This window comes from Nicotiana tomentosiformis, chromosome 6 (genome assembly GCF_000390325.3).
Source record: "Nicotiana tomentosiformis chromosome 6, ASM39032v3, whole genome shotgun sequence".
NCBI classification, from domain to species: Eukaryota; Viridiplantae; Streptophyta; class Magnoliopsida; order Solanales; family Solanaceae; genus Nicotiana; species Nicotiana tomentosiformis.
In genome coordinates, this window is record NC_090817.1 from 4,210,007 (window position 1) to 4,231,259 (window position 21,253).

The following is a 21,253-nucleotide window of genomic DNA, read 5'->3' on the forward strand; positions in this document are numbered from 1 at the left end:
AATAAAAGTGAGAAAATTAAAAGATCTTGCAATAACAGATGGAGCAAAACAAGAAGAAACCAACTAGAAATTTATTGTATCATAGTAATAGTAATACCTTGTGTGAAAATCGGAGGAGGAGGCAAAAAATTTAAGAGATACCATGAAACCTAAGATTTGAGTATTGAAAAGATGAAGAAATGGGTACATTTGATATGGGTTATTGGATTTAAAAATGGTCGGGTGTCTTAAAATTGTGCCACGTATCCGGGTCGATTGGGTCCGTTAATAAGAGGGGTAGATTTATCAATAACCCTAGAGGCAGGGATAGAAAAGGTTGAATAGTATAACGCAGGATATAAATAACTAATATATAATAGTAAAGGGACATTAATAGCCATTTTCCGTTTAGAAAAAGTAAACTTTTGAAACTTGTGTTTTAAAAGAAGCCTTAGGCATTTGTGTAATAATAAATTATCTTATTAAGAGCAAAATAAAAATAGGAAATTTTACCTCCTATAGCAAAGATATACACCCTATTTATTATAAACCAATATTATTTTCTATAACTACCTTTTATATTTTATAGCAAAATAAGTATTTATGGTATATACTATCATTGAGGCATGATATAAGGTATGAAATATGCTATTTATGTGTTTCCTCTTTCTTAGACAGCTGGACATATCTATTTTTAAGGTGATTGTCGTTACTGTATTCATGAATACATGGTGTGAATACATGTGAATACATGCGCGTACAGCTGGACTGCCCTGATTTTAGGCATTTTTTACTGTTGTATTCATGAATACAGCAATGCGAATACATGCGCGTACAGCTGGACTGCCCCGCTTTTTGCTGTTGTATTCATGAATACATGGCGCGAATACATGTGAATACATGCGAGTACAACTGGATTACCTTGATTTTTGGCGCTTTTTACTGCTGTATTCATGAATACAGCAGCGCGAATACATATGAATACATGCTCGTAAAGCTGGACTGTCCTAATTTTAGGCACTTTTTGCTGTTGTATTCATGAATACATGGCGTGAATACATGTGAATACATGCGCGTACAGCTGGACTACCCTGATTTTAGGTATTTTTCACTGCTGTATTCTTATGCCACGATCCGGAATTTCCACCGCCGGGACTATGATGACGCCTAACATTTCACTTGCTAGGCAAGCCAACGCTAGAACAGTTTATTTCCTTTAACAGTTAAATGACAAAATTAAGAAAGAACTTAAATAACTGAAATGATCTAAGTGTAAATGCGGAAGTTTAACCAGCCAACATCTATTACAAAGCCCTGAACCTGGTGTCACAAGTGCACGAGCTTCTAGAGTAATACATATAAGGGTCTGAAATGAATACAAAGTTGTTCGAATGGAAATACACAGCTAAATAGAAAGAGGATGGGGACTCCAGGAGCTGCGGGCGCTGAACAACCGTACCTCAAGTCTCCGCAAATGTCTAATCCGAGCACGCTAATAACCGCCACTGGGACCGACTCCAAAATTTACAGAGTGTGCAGAGTGTAGTATCAGTACAACCGACCCCATGTACTGGTAAGTGCCGAGCCTAACCTCGACAAAGTAATGACGAGGCTAAGGCGGGTTACCTACACTAAAACCTGTATGTAGTATATATAATAATGACAGAATAATAGAAATATTGAACAGAATTAAACAGTCAACTAAAAATAATAACCGCAACCTCGAGAAATAAGCCAGTGTCATGTAGAATTACCAATCTTTAACAGTCCAAATACCAAAACCGAAAAAACTAACACGACACAAGAAATGGAAACAAATAGGTTGTTGCGGCACGCAACCCGATCCCACCAGACAACACAAAATCCTCCTTTATTTCACCGTAGCAATATCAACAACAGTAATAATATATATATGTTGCGGCGCGCAACCCGAACCCACCATATATCAGCGTCAGTATCATAATTCACCCTTATTTTACCATATCAATCCACCCTTATTCCACCTGTTGCGGCATGCAACCCGATCCTACCGTACAATAAGTATTCACCCTTATTCTACCATATCAATCCACCCTTATTACACTTGTTACGGTGTGCAACCCGATCCCACCATATCAGTACCAAACACTCAATGTACATAGTCAAATCAACAGCTCAAACCACAAACCTTTACGATCAATAAATGTCAAACTGAACCGAAAAGGAAACCTTGTACAACATAAGAATCTACACAAGTAATGCTACACAGCGAGACCAATCTAGCAATTTACAATTAGAAGGTGCAAACAAGTCAATTTAAGCAAATAGCAGGGATTTGTAAAACTATGAAAAGAGCTAACATCATTAACAAAAGAAGATATTGATTAACAAGTAACAGTTAAGCATAGAAAGCATCTAGAGCATATAACAGCTAAGACACGAAATAAAATAATGAAGGAAAAATGATAAATCAGGGAAAACAGATAATTCGGCGGCATATAAGCATTTGTCATCTCGCATATACGCCGCTCACATGATATTCACATAACACATAGTCTGAAGGTTCCTAATTCCCTCAAGTCAAGGTTAGACACAACACTTACCTCACTCCGCAGTCAATTCAAAGCTCTACCAGGGCCTTTCCCCTAGAATCCGCCTCCAAACCACTCGTATCTAGCCACAATTAACTCAATAACATCAAATATTGCTTAAGAAATCAACTACAATGCATAAATTTAGATTTCCCAAACTTTTTCCCAAAAAGTCAAAAATCGACCCCGGGTCCGCTTGGTGAAAATCGAGGTTCGGACCAAAATCCATTTACCCATTCACCCTCGAGCCCGATTATATAATTTATTTTGAAATCCGACATCAATTCGAGGTCAAAATTTCAATTTCTCAAAAATTCCTAATTCTACCCAAACCCCAAATTTTCACCATGAAAATCCTAGATTTTAGGTTAAAGATTTGTGAAATATAATGAAAGATTGAAAGAAAATGGGTTTGAATCACTTACCAATGTTTTGGGGAAGAAATGGTCTTGAAACAATCGCCTCTAGGGTTCTAGGATTTGAAAATTTGATGAATGGGAGAAACATCCCGTCTAACTTAAGTTTTTATCAATTACAGGTGTCGCATTTGCGGCTTGGGGTTCGCAAATGCGAACTTTTCTACGCAAATGCGAAGATTGCCTCAGCTTGTTGGCCTCGCAAATGCGACACAGCATTCGCAAATGCGAACTGCTAGGATCGCAAATACGATCAAAAACTTCGCAAATGCGAATGTGTCCCTCCCAGCCCACTGCTCGCAAATGCGATGGCCTCTTCGCAAATGCGAGGCTCGCATTTGCGAGCCAGACATCGCAAATGCGAAGTTTGCAGATCTGGTGTATCAACTGCTGGTTTTTCTAAGTTCAAACACTCTATAGCCTATCCGAAACTCACCAGAGCCCTCGGGGCTCCAAACCAAACATGTACATAAGTCCTAAAACATCATACAAACTTGCTCGCGCGATCAAATCGCCAAAATAACATCTAGAACTACGAATTGAGCACCAAATCGAATGAAATTTTCAAGAAACTTTTAAAACTTCTATTTTCACAACCGGTCGTCCGAATCATGTCAAACTAACTCCATTTCTCACCAAATTTCACAGACAAGTCATAAATATTATATTGGACCTGTACCGACCGGAACTAAAAATACGGACTCGATATCAACACATTCAAACATCAATCAATCTTAAAAACCATTAAATTTTTAGACTTTTAATTTTCAACAAAAATTCATAACTCGAGTTAGGGACCTCCGAATTTGATTTCGGGCATACGCCTAGGTCCCATATTTCGATATGGATACACCGGGACCGTCAAAACACGGATCCGGATCCGTTTACTCAATACGTTGATCGAAGTCAACTCAAATTAACTTTTAAGGTAAAAATTCCTATTTCTATCAGTTTTTAACATATAAGCCTCCCGGGTCAATACTCGGATTGCGCACGCAAATCGAGAAAGGCTAGAATGAGGTTCTAAAGGCTTCGAAACATAGAATTTGATTCTAAAACATAAGATGACCTATCGGGTCATCACATCATGAATACAGCAACGCGAATACATGTGAATACATGCGCGTATAGTTGTACTGCCCTGATTTTATGCGCTTTTTGATGCTGTATTCATGAATACATGGCGCAAATATATGTGAATATATGCGCGTACAACTGGACTGCCCTGCTTTTTAGGCCCTTTTTGCTGCCGTATTCATGAATACAACAGTGCGAATACAGCGAATACACAACTGTAACAACTGAATAGTAGCTATAGGAAGTAATTATGTATATGGTAGCTATAGGAAGTTAATAGCCATTAAACAATAGTGGTTTGTGAAAATTCCTCATAAAAATATTAAGATTAAATTGTTTCTAAATTATTAAGGTGACATTTTTCTGAATGAGCAAGAATTGTGAACAACAGTCAAAAAAGATCATGAGATTAGTTTGGAGACTTCATTCACACAAAAGATGGCAATGGCCAATATCACAACCAATGCAGACAACAAAGGTGTTAGGGTTTTGTCTCGTCAAAGTTGCACGAAGTAGGAGGACAAAAGAGATTATAAACTAACCCGGGATTTCATCTTCGTTGTGTGTCCATAATGGTCGAGCAAACGTATTCTCTCTTTATATGGTTTCGAGCAACTTATCTTATGTGCTACCTTTTGAGATTGAGTCGGACTCATTCCAGTTCTTGATTTACTCAATATTGCGGCACGATATTATATTATATTATTATCCATGAACCAAATGGTCCATAATTGCCTTAATGCAGTTCGAGTTGACTACACATTTTTTTAAATTCTTAACGCAATAAGTAGGTCTTAAAAATAATTATGATGGATACAATGTCATGAGAACAACAATACAAAAATAGTGTTCTACTCGAGCTTGTTTGGAAGAATTATTATAATCTTTTTTCTGCATAGTGATTATTTATTTTATCAACTGGTACGCACTCATAGATTTTAAAAAAAAATGACATCTTAATTTATTGGATAATCCAAAACATAAAAACTTTTCATCATCTAATTCGAGTTGAAATAGTGTCCCCCACCTAACCCCACCCCCACCCCACCCCAACACACATATACAGAATCAACGTAAAAGTTAAATATAATTCATACGTTAATGTCGTCGTCCAATTTTTGTTTAGAATAGTATGGCAAAATTTACAAATTAATTAACTTTCATCACCAGAAATTGCGATTGACCTTATGATATGATCATTTCTTTTATAATTGGATTTTGCTGAAATTGGGAGATTAAATCGTAATATACCAAGCCAGTGGAAACTATAAGGGATCGTTCAATTTTTGCCTTGAACAATGATATCTCAATCACGAACTACTTTAATCACAAGAAACTGAGATTTTGATCTTGACATTATAATATGATCATTTCCTACGTAATTATAATTTACTATAAATAACTGAGAGATTAAGACCGTAGCCTTGTATTTATCTTATTTATACCAATGTAATCAAAGCTAAAGCCTTCCAACACCTAGAGAACATCAACGTACTAAATAAATATAAATTTTTACTTTAAGGTCTAACTTTTGCCATGAATGATGATATGACAATTACAAACAACTTTAGTCACAAGAAATTGTGATTGATCTTGACAATATGATCTGAGCATTTCGCCCGCATATTCTGAGTCATAATAATTGCTCCTTCCATTTTATATTATGTGAAGATATTTGATGACACGGGGTTTAAAATTTTAAAGAAGATTTTTAACATGTTAGATAAGCATATATAAGAATACAAAAAATTATCCTTTTAAACGAGTAGTGTGAGAGTTCGGACGTCTTTTTATTTTCTCTCCTTATAGTAAAATGAATGTTATATCGGGTAAGGTTTCAACAACTCTTGGCATTAAAGGTAAAATTAGAATTCTGAGATTAAATAAAAAAATATTACAAAAGAAAAGAGTGTCACATAAAATGAGACATAAGGAGCACTAAAAGAACCGATAGAATTCTTGTTATTTAGATATTTACTTCACACCATTTTGTATGAAGTATGAAAAGTAATTACGAAGGATAAAAGAACAGCTTTTGCTCCGTCTCTGCTTTACTTTTCCAATTTTGTTTTCACGTAACAACATTATTTCCTTCTGCTGGCAATTTTTTTTTTCTCTCTCTCTCTCTCTCTCTCTCTCTCTCTATATATATATATATATATATATAAAATAAAATTAAGCAACTATTTTTGCACGAAAAATGGTTGCATCACGACGTGGATGAATGTATTATTTCCCAGCATTTTCCTTCATCGTAAGTCCACTAGACAATAACTAAGATGCTGGCAATTAGAAATTGGAATTTTATTATAATCATAATAACACATCCATTTCAAGCTGAAATTTTGAAAATTCAGCTTTATTGGTACAGAAAAGTCTCAAATCTATATAGAAAACCTAAGACAAATAATAGAAAAGGAAAAAAAAAAAGAATCATATACAATAACATTGTAATACTATGATCTACTTCAACAAGTTAGCTAAAGCCATGGCCAAGAAAGTGACTGGCAATGCTGCAAGAACCAAAGATGGTGCAGCAGCACTTGGTGGAGGCGGTGGCATAACCGGAGACTCGATCGATGGAGGTGTTGGGACATAGGGGATACCAAATGGTGGAATGACACTAGGGGAAGGCAGAGGCGTAATCGGAGAACCGGCCAATGGCGTCGATGGAATCGCGAGGGGAGACGGTGGGTTAATAATGGATAAAGGTGTTGGGGCGGAAGGGCTCCCAGATGGCGTAGGTACAGGTGCTAGAGTTGTCACTGGTGAAGGAGCAGATACTGGGATAGCTGTTGGTGGAATAGTAGGGGTGATAGGAGCAGCTGGGGTGGTTGTTGGTGGAGCATTCGCCGTGGCAGGAGTAGATATCGGGGTGACTGTTGGTGGCGTGATCGGCGTGGATATTGGTGGAGTATTGGGGGTGGTAGGAGCAGATATTGGTGTGGATTTTGTTGGAGTATTAGAGTTTTCAGGAACAGATGCTGAAGTGGAGGTTGGTGGAGTAGTAGGGGTGGCTCTCGGTGGAGTAGTAGGTATGGTAGGAGCAGATATTGGGGAGGTTGTTGGTGCAGTAGTAGGATTGGCAGGAGCAGATATTGGAGTGGTTGTTGGAGGAATAGTACGCTTGGCTCTTGGTGGAGTAGCTGGGGTGGCAGGAGCAGATATTGGGGTTGCTCTTGGTGGCTTAGTAGGGGTAGTCGGAGAAGATACTGGGGTGGATGTTGGTGGAGTAGTGGGGTTGACATGAGCAGATACTGGTGCGGCTCTTGGTGGAGTAATGGGGGTGACAGTAGCGGATACTGGGGTGGTTGTTTGTGGAATAGTAGGGTTGGCAGGAGCAGATACTGGAGTGGTTGTTGGTGGAATAGTGCGCTTGGCTCTTGGTGGAGTAGCTGGGGTGGCAGGAGCAGATATTGGGGTGGCTCTTGGTGGCTTAGTAGGGGTGGCCGGAGTAGATACTGGGGTGGATGTTGGTGAAGTAGTGGGGTTGACAGGAGCAGATACTGGTGCGGCTCTTGGTGGAGTAGTAGACGTGCCTCTTGGTGGAAGAGTGGGGGTGACAGGAGTGGATACTGGGGTGGCTGTTAGTGGAGTAGTACGCTTAGCTCTTGGTGAACTTGTGGGCCTGGAAGGAGAAGATTTCGGGGTAGCTATAGGTGGAGTAGTGGGGTTGGCAGGAGCAGATATTGGCTTGGCTCTTGGTGGAGTAGTGAGATTGGTCGGAGCAAATACTGGGGTAGATGTTGGTGGAGTAGTGGATGTGGCTCTTGGTGGAGTACTGGGGGTGATAGGAGCAGATACTGGAGTGACTGCTGGTGGAGTAATAGAGTTGGAAGGAGCAGATACTGAGGTGGCTATAGGTGGAGCAGTACGCTTAGCTCTTGGTGAAGAACTTGTGGGCGCGACAGGAGCAGATCTCGGGGTGGCTATCGGTGGAGTAGTGGGGTTAGCTCTTGGTGGCGTAGGCGTGGCAGGAGCAGATATTGGGGTGGTTGTTGGTGGAGTAATGGGCGTGACAGGTACAAGCCGAGGAGCAAGAGAGATGGAGGCAGCGGAGACAGTTATAACCAATTTCATGCCTAGGTCACAATGCCCTGCAAATGTACAAAGGTAATAATGTGTTCCAACAGAGTTTAATATAATGTTTGTTGGTCCATTAGTTGATGTGGAAATCGGACTTGCGGTGTTGCATGAATCAAAATCAGCCTTGGATACTTCAGCAACATTGTGTGCTCCAGTCGCAAAGTTAAAAGCTGTTCAAAAACAAGGATTACATCAATAATATAATTATTAGTTAAAAAAAAGGAAAATATCCAGATTCACACTTTTACTACACGAAGCGTCTTAATTTTATCCTTCCTTATGCTTTAGGGTCAATCATACTCTTGTTGTCACCAAATTGTCTCATGCTTAACCTTGAGCTTGATGGAGTTCCAGCATGGGGTGGACGAATTCCACGTCCAAATATTTCAGAAAAATATCTAGCTTTTGACTATGAAATATTAGGGTAAGGCCAGTACGCAGACAATTTGCTAATGACAGAGTAAAATTAAAAAAAAAATCAGATTTACAAGTGTTAATTTAAAAATAGCTACAGTTTTAAAAATAATCGAAATTTACCCATTTTTTATGTAAAGATAAATCTGAACAAAAACACTGTTCAAAATCCGAAAAATATTTAGCATAATATGCTGGAGTTCAAATATTTTACATGTGAACTTCCAGCATAATATGCTGTGTGCTGGAGTTCCAACATAATATGCTGGAAGTTCATACACATGTGCTCCAATCTCCAGTATATTATGCTGGAACTTTCCGTGTACTGGAGTTCCAGCATAATATGCCGGAAGTTCTTACACAGGTGCTCCAATCTCCAGTATATTATGCTGGAACTTTCCGTGTGCTGGAGTTCCAGCATAATATGTTGGAAGTTCATACATAGGCGCTCCAATCTCCGGTATATTATGCTGGAACTTTGCGTGTTGCAACAAAATAGTGGTTATTTTTTAATGACTTTGCAAACGTTGGCCATTTTTTAATTACCAATCCGAAAACTAGCTAACACGTGCTATTTTAACAATGACAAAGGTAGGAATGGATCCAAAGTATAACTAATGATAAAATTAAAATATTTCATGTAGTTGTAGAATATTTTATGTCAATTTTCCAAAAAAAAAAAAAATTGTTCTATGTGACACTATTACTATTTTGAGTATTACCAAGAGTGTCGCCGACTGAGAAGATTTTCGGGGCAGCCCAGGTGGAATAAGCGGCGGCTCCGCCAGGAGGTACAGTCCAACCCAAAGCATCACCTACTACATAAGTATTTTGCGCCATTGAAATATTGAACAAAGCAGTTGCTACTACTAACATAGCCAAATTCAACTTTCTTGACATTCTGCTTTTTGTGTTGCTAGAGAACTAGATCTCTCTCTCTCTAAATCTTTAGCTTTCTCTCTCTATATGTATATTATATCTTTGTGTTTTTTTATGTGGGAAAAGAGCTCAAATTGGAGTCATGAGGTTGGCTATGATCTTTCTATATATATAAGCAGTAGAGCAAAGGCAGTTGTTGGGGCATTTGATTTTTGAAGGACCAAAGTCAGCTATTTTATGGATGACACGTGGCTAAGGATGACAGCATGGAATTCAATCTAATATGCTGAAGGCAGTTTCACACTAAGGGGTGTCAGTATATAGAAAAAGTAAACATACTAAAAACAAATTAAGGGGAGTCATGAACATACATTAATATATATACCTATAAAATAAAAATTATCGAACTACACAGTATAATTTTGCGGACGAATGAGTGTCAGTTGACACCCCTTTAGATAAGGTGGCTCCGCCACTGGCTGAAGGGGAACCTTAGAGCAATGGTAAAGTTGTCTTCGTATGACCAATAGATCACAAGTTCGAGCTGTGGAATCAGCTACTAATACTTGTATTAGGGTAGGCTGCCTATATCATATACCCCTTTGGATGCAACCCTCCTCCGAATTCTGTATAAATACGAGATACTTCATGTACCGGGCTAACCTTTCTATGCTGACATGTAAATGTGAATTTTAATGTGAATTCGGGTAAGTCAAGTTGGTGAATTGTGACATATATTGTTTGGGTGACCCTCTTATTTTTTATTTTTAAAAAAATAGTTCTCTTGTACAAATTTTCTGTCCCTTTTTTTTCAGACACGTTTCATTTTATTTTTTTTAACAGACAACACAAAATAAATTCTATCACAATAATCCTTGACGGTTCTCCTAATACTAAAGATATCTAAAAAAAACTCACAAAAATAAGAACAAAGCAAACCAAAACAAAATAAAATTATTTTCTAGTGAAAATAATTAGTTTTTACTCGATTTTTTCAAGCATTTTTTATATGACGCAATACAATATAGAAGACTTCTGCACAATAATTTGAATAATTACCAAATTTAGCTAGTGTACACATTTGAGCTCTTCTTAAATAATCTTGCTAACAATTTAAAAAATTACCAAATTTACCTAGTGTACACGTTTGAGCTCTTTTTGAATAATCTTGCTAACAGGGTATATATACTAACTCATGCTTAGTATACACGTTTATCTATGCAAATAGTTTTAAAATACTTATCTTGATTATATAAATATTCTTACAATATCTGTGCATAAATCTTTTAAAATTTGTGACGATCTTACTAGAAACGGATCCGCGTTTCATGCATGCAATGGTATGTAGCCACTTAGACGTCTCTTTAACAAGCTTTGGTTGTACGTAGTTCTTAATTGATCAAATGGAATTAGGATAAAAAGATTAAGTTAATCTAGTTTCATTTTTTTCTTATATCATTCATTCAATTTGTTTATTGCCGCAACCTTATCTTGCAGCGTCAATTAAATAAAAGAGAAAAGGAAAAGAATACAATACAAACTCGAGTCAAGATTCAACTCCTGGCTCACTAAAGCCGGAGAGATTGATTTTATGGTTTATACAAATATTCTTTTAGTTATATATAGCCATTTTTATAGAAGATTAGTAAAATATATGATCTGTAAATATAACACAAAAGGAATTTGTATGAGTAATTGAGTACAACAACAAATCCAATATAATCCTACAAATGTGGGGTATGGGGAGGGTAGAGTGCATGCAGACCTTACCCCTACCTTGTGAGAGTAGAGAGATTGTTTCCTATAAACCCTCGGTAAAGATATGTGGCTACTGGGATTCGAACCCGGGTCTCCACGGCCACAACGTGGGATTCTCACCAGTCACCACTAAAATATTCAAATTATAATTGGGGATTTGCAGTCGTACATTATATTTGTGCCACCTTTTAACTTGTACCTTATTTTTAAAAATTATTAATTTGATAGCCAGCTAAAAAGAGGCGACCAAATAGGACGCCCCATGTAATTTTTACATTGTAATTGATGTGTTTGTATGGTAATTTTCTCTATTCAAATTATAATTGATCATATTTTTTGTCGGAGGAATTGTTTAATGTTTAGTGTTTTTCCTGACTAAACAAGTTAAAATTTAACTGGTTATGTGTTGGAAGTAGGAACAGTGGAAGATAGGATGTTCTCTTAATTTTATTTGCTTGTTTAAGTTTTTTGTTTGTTTGGTATTAAAATGACTGAAATACCCTCAATATTTTAATGACCTGAGAATGGTTCTGATATGAGGGAAATCTTGTAATCTTATCCTCTATACTCCAACTTGTCACACTGCCACCATATACTAACAGAAAAAACAGAGAAATTTAAGAGGAAAAATAAAAAGAAAGGGGAAAAAAAAACAAAAGAAAAAAATGGCAACTGTGTGCCTCTCAAATCCTAAATCTTTTCTTCCTTCTCTTCATTCATCTTCTTTGTCCAATTTAACAGTCCAAAAAATCAGTGTTAAGAGACAATTAATTGTGTGCAAAGCAGAAAATAATGTACCTAGTTTTAATTCTTTAATTATTAGCAAGAGAAGCCTTTCAATTAGCATTGCATCAAGTTTATTGCTATCTTTAACTGGTAATGGACTTTTTCAAGCCAATGCTGCAATTTTAGAAGCTGATGAGGATGATGAGTTGATGGAAAAAGTGAAAAAGGACAGAAAGAAAAGACTTGAAAGACAAGGCATTATCAATTCCTCTACTAAGGAGAAAGGTAAAAAAAAATCTTTTCTTGTTTCTTGAAAATTTCCCTAGTAAAATTAAGTATAGTTTGAATAGTTTGTTATGTGATATATTTACTGAAGCACCCCTTATTTGGTGGTTAAGTTTTGGTTAAAGAGTAGTCCGGTGCACAAGTTATCCCGCGTTCATGCAGGTTCCGAGGAAGGGCCGCACCCTAAAGGTGTTACGTAGACAGCCTAACTTAATGCAAGCATTAGCGGCTGCTTCCACGGCTCGAACACGTGACCTATAAGTCACACGAAGACAACCAGAGGTGGACCCAGGATTTGAAGGTCGCGGGTGCACTTTTTGATTCAACCAAAATCTGCTTTATATACAGGGTGTCAACTACTAATATATAAATATTTTCTAATGACATATACATGTTTATATAGAATTTTTGTCGAACTTTATGGGTTCCTGTGGCCCCTCTACCTATAGCATAGGTCCGCCTCCATAGACACTTTGTTGTTGCTCCAAGGCTCCCTTCGGTGGTTAAGTTTTGTTTATGGGACTAATTCTTGGAGTTGTACAATATGCCTATAAAAGTACAGGTTGGACATTGAAATATAGAGAATTCAAAAGTTACCCAATTAAAGTGAATATTAGGTTCTGTCATTTCCCAAGTTTCACCATTATAGTGCAGTTGATAATATAAAGTTCTTTGTTTTCATATCAGTAAGTTGGTAATATAAGGACTTGGCTGGTTTTTGCTTAAAATGTTGTTTGCAGAATGAGAAAAGCAGCCAAAATCCATTTGTAATAGTTAAATTTTTGCCATATTACCATATTAAACTTTGTATTATAATTATACATTTGATTACCAAATTTCGAAAAGGAAACTATATTGTTAATTGACTAGTCTGCATTGTCTTAAGCGCGAATTTGGGGGAGCTACACCTTGTTTTTAGATATCCATTTTCTTAAGTATAGTATCATAATGATGATCCAACCTTAGTTATTTAGTTTCATCTTTTTATTTATGGATCGCAATCAAGTTTATTTTATCAGAAAAGAGTGCAACACCAGAAAGTTCCTAAGTTGGGATCCCAAATTGTTTGAGTAGTCAGTTACCTGAATCATCTTAGGAGATAATGAAGTGTGAGAGCTTCAAAGGTATAGAATTTAAGTCTTGGTAGCAATTAGACTTGAATTTTGATGTATACCTGATTGAGAAGCGGCAATAAACTCATTGTATTGTTAAAGTTATGGGTTCAGATTTCATATTTATTGAGATTTTAGTAGGTTTTTACATATATATCTTTACTCCATCTTGAAAGTTGTGGGTTCAAAGTGAGCTACATCCGCCCCTGTACCTAAAAACATAGTACTTTTCTAACCACGAAAAATGGCCTAATAATCTTATCTGCATGCAATTAAAACTAGACTATGTCATTGCGTAATCAGCCTCTCTATCTCCACAAGGTATGATTAAAGTTGCGTACATACTACCATCCCCAGACCCCACTATGTGGTATTATACTGAGTTTGTTGTTGTTGTTGTTATGTCATTGCTTAATTTGTTAATTAATGAAATCTTGCAATAATGTTAAGAAGTTTTTGAAGTATAGATTTGTTAACTCTCATTTATTATATACAATGGTGAAGGATACTTGCAAGATTTGGTATACAAGCTCAGTATAGTAGGTCAAGCAATAGAGAACAATGATTTATCAGCTGCAAGTTCAGTTCTTGGCCAAAGCACTGATGCAGATTGGGTTCAGAAAGTTAATTCAGCATTCAACAAGGTGTTTTTAGTTGATCTTTCCATTTCAAGCACATATTTTTTTTCATTATCTATTTTGCAGCTGATGTTCATGTGCACTGAATATTATTTTCCTCGTGTTGTTACAGTTTAGTGGTAGCGATGAGGAGAAAACAGAGATTGATTCCTTCAATTCTTCGCTATTTTCTCTAGTTTCATCAGGTAATGTTTTTCTTGAGAAACCAGTGATCACAAAATCAAGAAAGTGTTTTTATTTAAAAATTTTATAATGGTGGTGTCCGGACTAGCTTGTGGCACCTCAAATATTTTACCAAATATCTGCTAGATCTCACCAGCGACCCAAGCCCATGGGACGTATTGTCCACTTTAGGCCTAGGCCCGCACAGATTTATACTTTTTGGGTTACGCCATCTCGAGCCCCAAAAGCGCGCGTACTATGTGAACTTTTGTCATGCTTTATAAAACTCTTCACTTTCCTCTCCAATTTCGCTGTGGGATTCGCCTAAGGTGACATGTGCACCCTTTCTTCAGAAGCTTGCCAACCTAGAAGCGAGGTACTAGGTAACTCTGATACTAAGACTTAGGCAGATGGGAGAAATTATGTGTCGTTTTTTTGTCTCTGTTATGAACCTTGGTCTCCCATAGTTTTCGCAATTTTATTGACCGTTAGGCCAAACCCTTGGGTGCCGTAAGATCACGAAATATGTACTTTTGTCAATGAAAATTAACCATTTTTCTTGTTTATTCTGTATTATGCAGTTACTAAGAATGACATTGAAGGAACAAAGACAGCTTTTTTGGCATCAGCAAGTGCATTTGAGAAATGGACAACATTAACAGGATTGGTTGAAGAGCTAAAAGGGCTTTGAAGCAAAAGGAATTAGCATTTCCCTCTTTTATCTGATACCTATTAATATGAGAATTGAGAAAATTTGGTCCATGCCAACATGTTTTTACCTTTGACATTACTTTTACTGTTTATGTATCTACAAAGTTATACAGTAATCATTTTCAGTGTTTTTTTCCTCTGTCAAATGAAAAATATACAATGTATTTGAGTTTGTTTCAGTTGAAGCTAAATGTGTGAGAAAAAAGACTAGACTATTGTTATCAGCTTTTCTTTTTTCTTTTGCTTCTGCCAGTTCACTTCAAACAATTACCAGTGCACAATTCGAAGGGGAGCCTTGAAGTAACTAGTAAAGTTGCTGTCATGTGACCAGGAGATCATGGGTTCGAGCCGTGGAAACAGCCTCTTGTAAAAATGTAGGATAAAGCTGTGTACAATAGTCCCTGGTGGTCCGGCCCTTCCCCGAATCCCGCACCCAGCGGGAGCTTAGTGCACCGGGCTGCCCTAATCTGGATATTTTATTGCTTTGGAAAAGGGAACAAGCTATTGAAATTTCAGCATTGCTGCATAATAAACTTTTCAATTAGCATCAAGCCAAGAACTGGATTAATCCTCAGATTGAGCTAAGAAAATTATACAACCTTGGACAACGACCACCTGAGCAATCATCAAACTAGTTTTGGATTAAGGTAGTTGATTGATAGATGTATTACTGAAAGGTAAGAACACAATCACTCCACAACAAACTGCAGTAACTCGTATTAGCCAATTCCCTTGTTAGTCAAGATAACACAAAGGCTTTATATAAGCTTACATCACTGAGTTTCATACAACGAGCTATGGAGATCTTGACAACTACAAATTACCTCAGCGCAATTAGTGTTTCTGCTGAAGGTCTAATCTATGACATAGATTAGTAGTGGTGCAAATATCTTTGCAGGCGATAAGTCCTACCAGAGCAATATTTAGGTCCTAAATCTAAGATTTTGCATACAGACGTCTCGTGAACAATTAGAGTATCTATAATTTAACGACAATACAGTCATCGAAAAGAAGCAAGTAGGAGTAAAAGGTTAGACAGAGAGAGAGCAGAGAAGTGGCACGAAGCTACTCAAACCGCAGCTCAAGGCTTGGCCTCATTAGTGTTGCTGCCATTCTCAGTTACTTCACCATCCACCTTACTTTTTTCACTGTTCATCAAATTATGTTGATCTTCAGTGCTCGTTGTTGCAGCACTAGTTTTCTGCTCATCGTTCTGTTCTCCTTCCGCTTGATGCTTCTTTTCCTCAGCAGTGATAGAATCTGATGTCACTGTTTCAGTAGGCATGTTTTCTACTTTTTCTTGAACCTGTACATCCTTTTCCTCCTCAATCATTTTAGCAGCTTCAGGACCATCAGCTACTTTATCACCAGCAGCCTCTTCAACATCTTTGGGATGTCCAACGTTATCAGCCATCTGGACATCTTTCTCAACCTGAGCTTCTTCAGAAGGAGCATCTTCTACTTTGCCATAGGCATTTTGGCTTTCGTCTTTCTTTCCATCATTCTCAGAAGATTCAATTTCATCTTTCTTTGATACATCCTTCTCAGTAGCTTCAGCTTCCTCTTTCGTCTCTATTTCGCTCTCTCCATCTTGAGTTTCATCTTGGTTCTCGTCTTGTTTCTGTTCAACATCCTTATCAGCTTCCACTGCTGCAGTATCCTTCTCATGTTCTTCAGCTTCTTCCATGTCATCGTCCTTTGCTGCTTCTGTTTCTTCAGGGACTTCATTGGAATCCTTCTTTGAAGCTGAAGACTTTCTGCCTCGTTTCTTAGCAGGCCCACTTTCTGCCGGAGATGGAGCTGCCTTTGCCTTTTCACTAATCCTTGGGGATCTTCTTGGAGTATCACCAGTTCCCCAATCAAACTCTGCTACTGGTGGACCACCGGGATGCGACTTCAGGTACTGTTCCAACTGTTTTCTTGTGGTGATCTCCTCCCCTGTTGGTGCAGTAAATACGATTTCATTCTTCTTTGGAGTACCTCCTGTTTTAGGCAGAAACTGCTAAAGGAACAGAAAGAGTCAATTTTAAAAAGAAATATGTTCTCCATTTTTCTCTTTTAAGTTCTTTATAATGTTCTTGGAGCGGGTTTGGGTGGGTGCTAAAAAGGAGTATTGGACAAGCTGTGGCAGTTCCAAAGATAGGAAGCTACTTTTAATTTTGATAACTGAAAAATCTTCAGGGTCAGTGGTGCACAGTACAAACTCATTGGATAATGGACCTATCCCTCCCTCCTTCTCCACTTAATTGCTAGGCTTTTGTTTTGCAATAGATGTTCGAATCCGTGACATGCGCGGCGTAACCCACAGATCATGCACTACGCTCTTACCACTAGACCAAAGCCCTGAGGGCAACGAAAGATAAAAAACTACTTGAGAGATGGAAAAGGAGATAAAAGAGTGCTTAAAGGAGTTGTAAGTAATTTAGGAGTCTTTCTGGAACAAAAAACCAATGCAACAAAATACACGAATCTGCTGCTTTAACTAGTATGCATGAAGATATAAGTTAGCACACAGTTTGTAGGCTGCACAGCCACATCCAACGGCAATTTCAGTAGAAAATCAAAATCAGAGCTAAAGGGCTTCCTATGATGTTTCTCCTCTTAATCAAATGAGATTCTGTAGAGTTTCAACTTGTATAAATTTATCTTTTTCCCTGAAATTGAATCCTATGGATTCTCCCTCACAGTGAAGATATGACAGGTTCTGCATTTAAATTGGGACATCAAACAAGTCGTCTTTAGCACACAGCTGAAAGACATGATCGCCTGTTTTAAATTTTTATTTTGTAGTATAGATGAATTTACCAGAAAGGAAACAAACTCACCCTAGGATTACATAAAGGATTGTTCATGTTAGAATCTCGTCGATATTCTAGAATATTCTAGGATCTTGTAAATAGAGTATAGCTTGAGTGTATTTTGATCGTGATTGATTTTCTTTTCTTTCTTATCAAAGAGTAACATATGCCATCATTATGAATTAACACGGCGATCATGAAAAAACAAAATAGAATTAACCTAAATAGCCGCCAACCCAACCACTTAAACTAAAAATAGCTGGAGGCTGTAAAATATATGTAATAATCCATGTAAAATATGTGTATAAATCTATGTATACCGGCTAGGGAAAATAAATAGTGAATCCGGCAAGCTATTTTTGTAAAGATCTCAAAAACAAAGAAGTTTTTGCATACCTGAATCACAGTTTTCTAGCTCCAATAAAAAGGTTTTCTATTTTACATAACATACTTTTCCTCTCAACAGAAAATTGTCAACCAAGCCAAAAGAATCACAGAATGGCAGCAAGACAACATCTAAAAAGCCAGTTGAGCAAGAGAGTCTTTAGATACTTGAATCATTATAACCTACTAAGGCACCAACAGTAACTATCCGTCTGATTGAGAAAAAAATATTTTCGATCAAGGTCTTGTTAACATGTCTCAGATCTAAAGGAACCAAGTCCAGGCACCTATAAGCTCTATAATTACATGAGGATGAAAAGCACTTTTCAGCCTCATCATCTCTTATTTTTGCACCAATCGAAAATTTTGAAATGTTTTTCAGGTTTTTGCTGCATAATATCTTATTCTAGCAACATAGTGGTTCAAAATCAGTACCTCCATGATGGATAAGGCTTATATTTGAAACTTAGTCTAAATTCCCATTTTTGTATTGCCGATCCTATGCCCGGTTTCCTCTCATCTTTCCTCCTCCCTTCTAAGGTTTCTCAAAAAAATGGGCAAAAACTCACCCAAGCCAATCTTACTTAACCGTAAACCTGCAGTTTTCAACTTTTTATCCTTGTTTTAGAGCTTAAAATATTTCCAAGCTAATTAACATTGGTTTAAGGCAGTTTAAGAGAAACAAAAAGCATGTCCTGCAATAAATGGGAAAAACCATAGGGATGCAAGAAAGATTACCATGAGTAGGAAAAGATGAAACAATATTTTCCGAAGTTTTAAAGTCGTCTAATACGCGACAAAAAAAACTCAAGTGCATTTAATTTCGCTGTTACTGCACAACCAGTTCATCCCGATAAGAAAAACTGCTGTTCTGGATCCATTGGACATAATTGCAGTACTACAATAAATGGGATTACCTGGTTCTCTCCTCTATAGCACGAACGCATGAAGCTTTACTTATAAAACAACAACAACTAAGCCACAGCCCCAAACAAGTTGGGCTCGACTATATGAAGCTTTACTTATGATAAAACAAACCAAAACGCAGAACCGAGTACTTCTGCGCACTACAAAAGAATATCAAGTTAAGAACAAGAAGAAATGCCTCAAACTTATAGAAGCAGGAAAACCCCAATATCAAAGAACACCGAGATTCATATTAACACCGATTGACATTTCTTGCAGAAAATCTACAAAAACAAGACTAAACATCCTCCTAAACCCTCGGAAACACTATCTCCTAAACTACTCTAACTCTTCAAAACCAAAAATTCAACCCCAGAACTAGAAAATTACAATAATTGCAAATACGAGAGCTAAAGAAACGAACTTTACATGAAATCACTAAAATGGGGAATTTCTCAAGCAAACATAGATGTACTAATGTGAAGCCTGGGGAAAGCCATATCTTTTAAACTACCCTTACTCTTCTAAAACAAGAATTCAACATCTGAATCTCATAACATAACTACATAAAATTAAACAATACCCACAAAACCCATTTTAAAAGAAATTCCAAATACCATACTAAAGAGTCGAACTTTACATGAAATCAATAAAAATTGGAACTTTTTTCAAGAAAACAGAGGCTGAACATGAGCTAATCGAATATAAAGCCTGAGCAAAACCCTATCTCCTAAATGACTCTTACTCATCAAAACAAAAAATTCAACCTGAAAGGCACAAATATAAGCAAAATTAAACAATACCCACAAAACCCAGTGTAGCAAATTTGCACATACCAAAGCTAAAGAATCAAACTTTACATGAATTCAATAAAAATCAGAACTTTTTCAAGAAACTAGAGGCTGAACATAAGCTAACATAAAGCCTGAACAAAACCCTATCTCCTAAATAACTCCTACTCATTAAAACCAAAATTTCAATCTCAGAAACACAAAAATAAGCAAAATTAAACAACACCCACAAAACACATTGTAGCAAATTTGCACATACCAAAGCTAAAGAAACTAACTTTACATAAAATCCAAAAAAACAATTTTAAAAAAAATTAACTTTTCAAGAAACTTTAAGAACTGAACAAAAGAGAGAACTACCTTCTTCTTCCAACCAGGAGGAGCTGGAAGTTCAATGGAAACAACTTCATTTTTCTCCACAGAGCTTGCCATTTTCCACCTACCCAATTTTCCAAAAATAAATAAATGAAGCAAACCAACTAACTGTAAAATGGGTACACAATTTCTCCAATATAATTGAAACTAAAAACTGCAAAAGTTTCTGGGATTGTTTAATTTATATTGTTATCGTAGTTTATTACTAGTAATGTCTTATTTTAGTTTTCTTCTTATAGATTACAGGGTTGAGATCAGTTGACTTCGCATCGGATGGTGACAGATGGCCACTATTTTGATTTCTTTTTTCCTTTTCTTTTTGCATTACTTGTTGGATTATGTTTGGTATTTTTAGATATATTTATAGTGATTCGAATTTGACAGAGAAAAAAAATAAAACAAAAATTTCTAGTATGTTTTTAATTCTGTGTGTATATATGTATAGACAATATAGATAAAGACTCGGATATGGGATATCACGAAAATGAAGATGATGACTCTGGAAGCGAAAAAAGCGAAAATTTAGGGTTTAGGGTTTAGAGTCTAGAAGCGAAAAGACATAAATGTGGATAATAGTAGCAACCAGAAGACATTAAGGTGTAGATTTAAAAAAGGATTAGATGAAGAGATAAGTGTGTCAAAAAGGTCAGATCTATAATTCAAGAAAGTGACAAATAAAGAAAAAACCCTTATTGAGGCCATGTGAATGATGATGAGGCCCGGTGAAGCAGCCTGCAAAACTATATATATATATATATATACTAGATGAGAAAGGCTTGTATACGGCCCAACATTGCAATCTTAAAATTGTTATTTGTAGGTGTTCAATTAATTTTTTGATAAATAAATTAATCATCGTTATATTCATTTAATCAAGGATAGAAAATGATATTTGGGATCACAATTTACAATTAATTTCTTTTAATAACTTATATAAAATTAAATAATAATTTATACTTGTTTAAACTACGTGCTATAATACTCATTTTAACATCCACTCAATGTCAAACATAGATATCAAAATTGGAAAATTGGTTTCAATGATATTATTTCCACATTATATTTGAGTATCATAAGAGAATATATTAAAGCTGCATGTGTCATCTATAGTAGTGTATTTTCTAAAATAAAAAGCATACCAATCTATCTGTAAACTAATCTTGAATACATCCAAAATAGTCTTCCA

General features: G+C 36.6%; 4 protein-coding genes across 5 annotated transcripts; 3 read left to right on the forward strand and 1 right to left on the reverse strand.

The window, feature by feature from the left end:
* Positions 1-6,743: 6,743 nt before the first annotated feature.
* On the forward strand, positions 6,744-7,292 carry LOC117281371 (uncharacterized). Its single transcript, XM_033661224.2, has one exon. The coding sequence runs from the start codon at positions 6,744-6,746 to the stop codon at positions 7,290-7,292; it is 549 nt and encodes a 182-aa protein (XP_033517115.2).
* Positions 7,293-7,322: 30 nt separating this feature from the next.
* LOC117281370 (uncharacterized) lies at positions 7,323-8,159 on the forward strand. The gene has a single exon (XM_033661223.1). The coding sequence runs from the start codon at positions 7,323-7,325 to the stop codon at positions 8,157-8,159; it is 837 nt and encodes a 278-aa protein (XP_033517114.1).
* Positions 8,160-11,726: 3,567 nt separating this feature from the next.
* On the forward strand, positions 11,727-15,037 carry LOC104115878 (thylakoid lumenal 16.5 kDa protein, chloroplastic). Its single transcript, XM_009626597.4, has 4 exons — positions 11,727-12,190; positions 13,807-13,946; positions 14,053-14,125; positions 14,684-15,037. Exons 1-4 carry the CDS (start codon positions 11,845-11,847, stop codon positions 14,791-14,793), a joined length of 669 nt encoding a protein of 222 aa, XP_009624892.1. The 5' UTR covers positions 11,727-11,844; the 3' UTR covers positions 14,794-15,037.
* A 469-nt stretch (positions 15,038-15,506) lies between these two features.
* Positions 15,507-20,274, reverse strand: LOC104115877 (methyl-CpG-binding domain-containing protein 11-like). Of its 2 annotated transcripts, none has more exons than XM_009626596.4 (2): positions 20,053-20,274; positions 15,507-16,812 (listed from the first exon to the last, which is right to left on the reverse strand). In XM_009626596.4, the coding sequence occupies exons 1-2, from the start codon at positions 20,122-20,124 to the stop codon at positions 15,895-15,897; spliced, it is 990 nt and encodes a 329-aa protein (XP_009624891.1). In that variant the 5' UTR covers positions 20,125-20,274; the 3' UTR covers positions 15,507-15,894. The 2 variants fall into 2 exon arrangements, with proteins under 2 accessions (XP_009624891.1, XP_009624890.1); XM_009626595.3 differs by having other exon boundaries at positions 15,507-16,815.
* Positions 20,275-21,253: the final 979 nt, after the last annotated feature.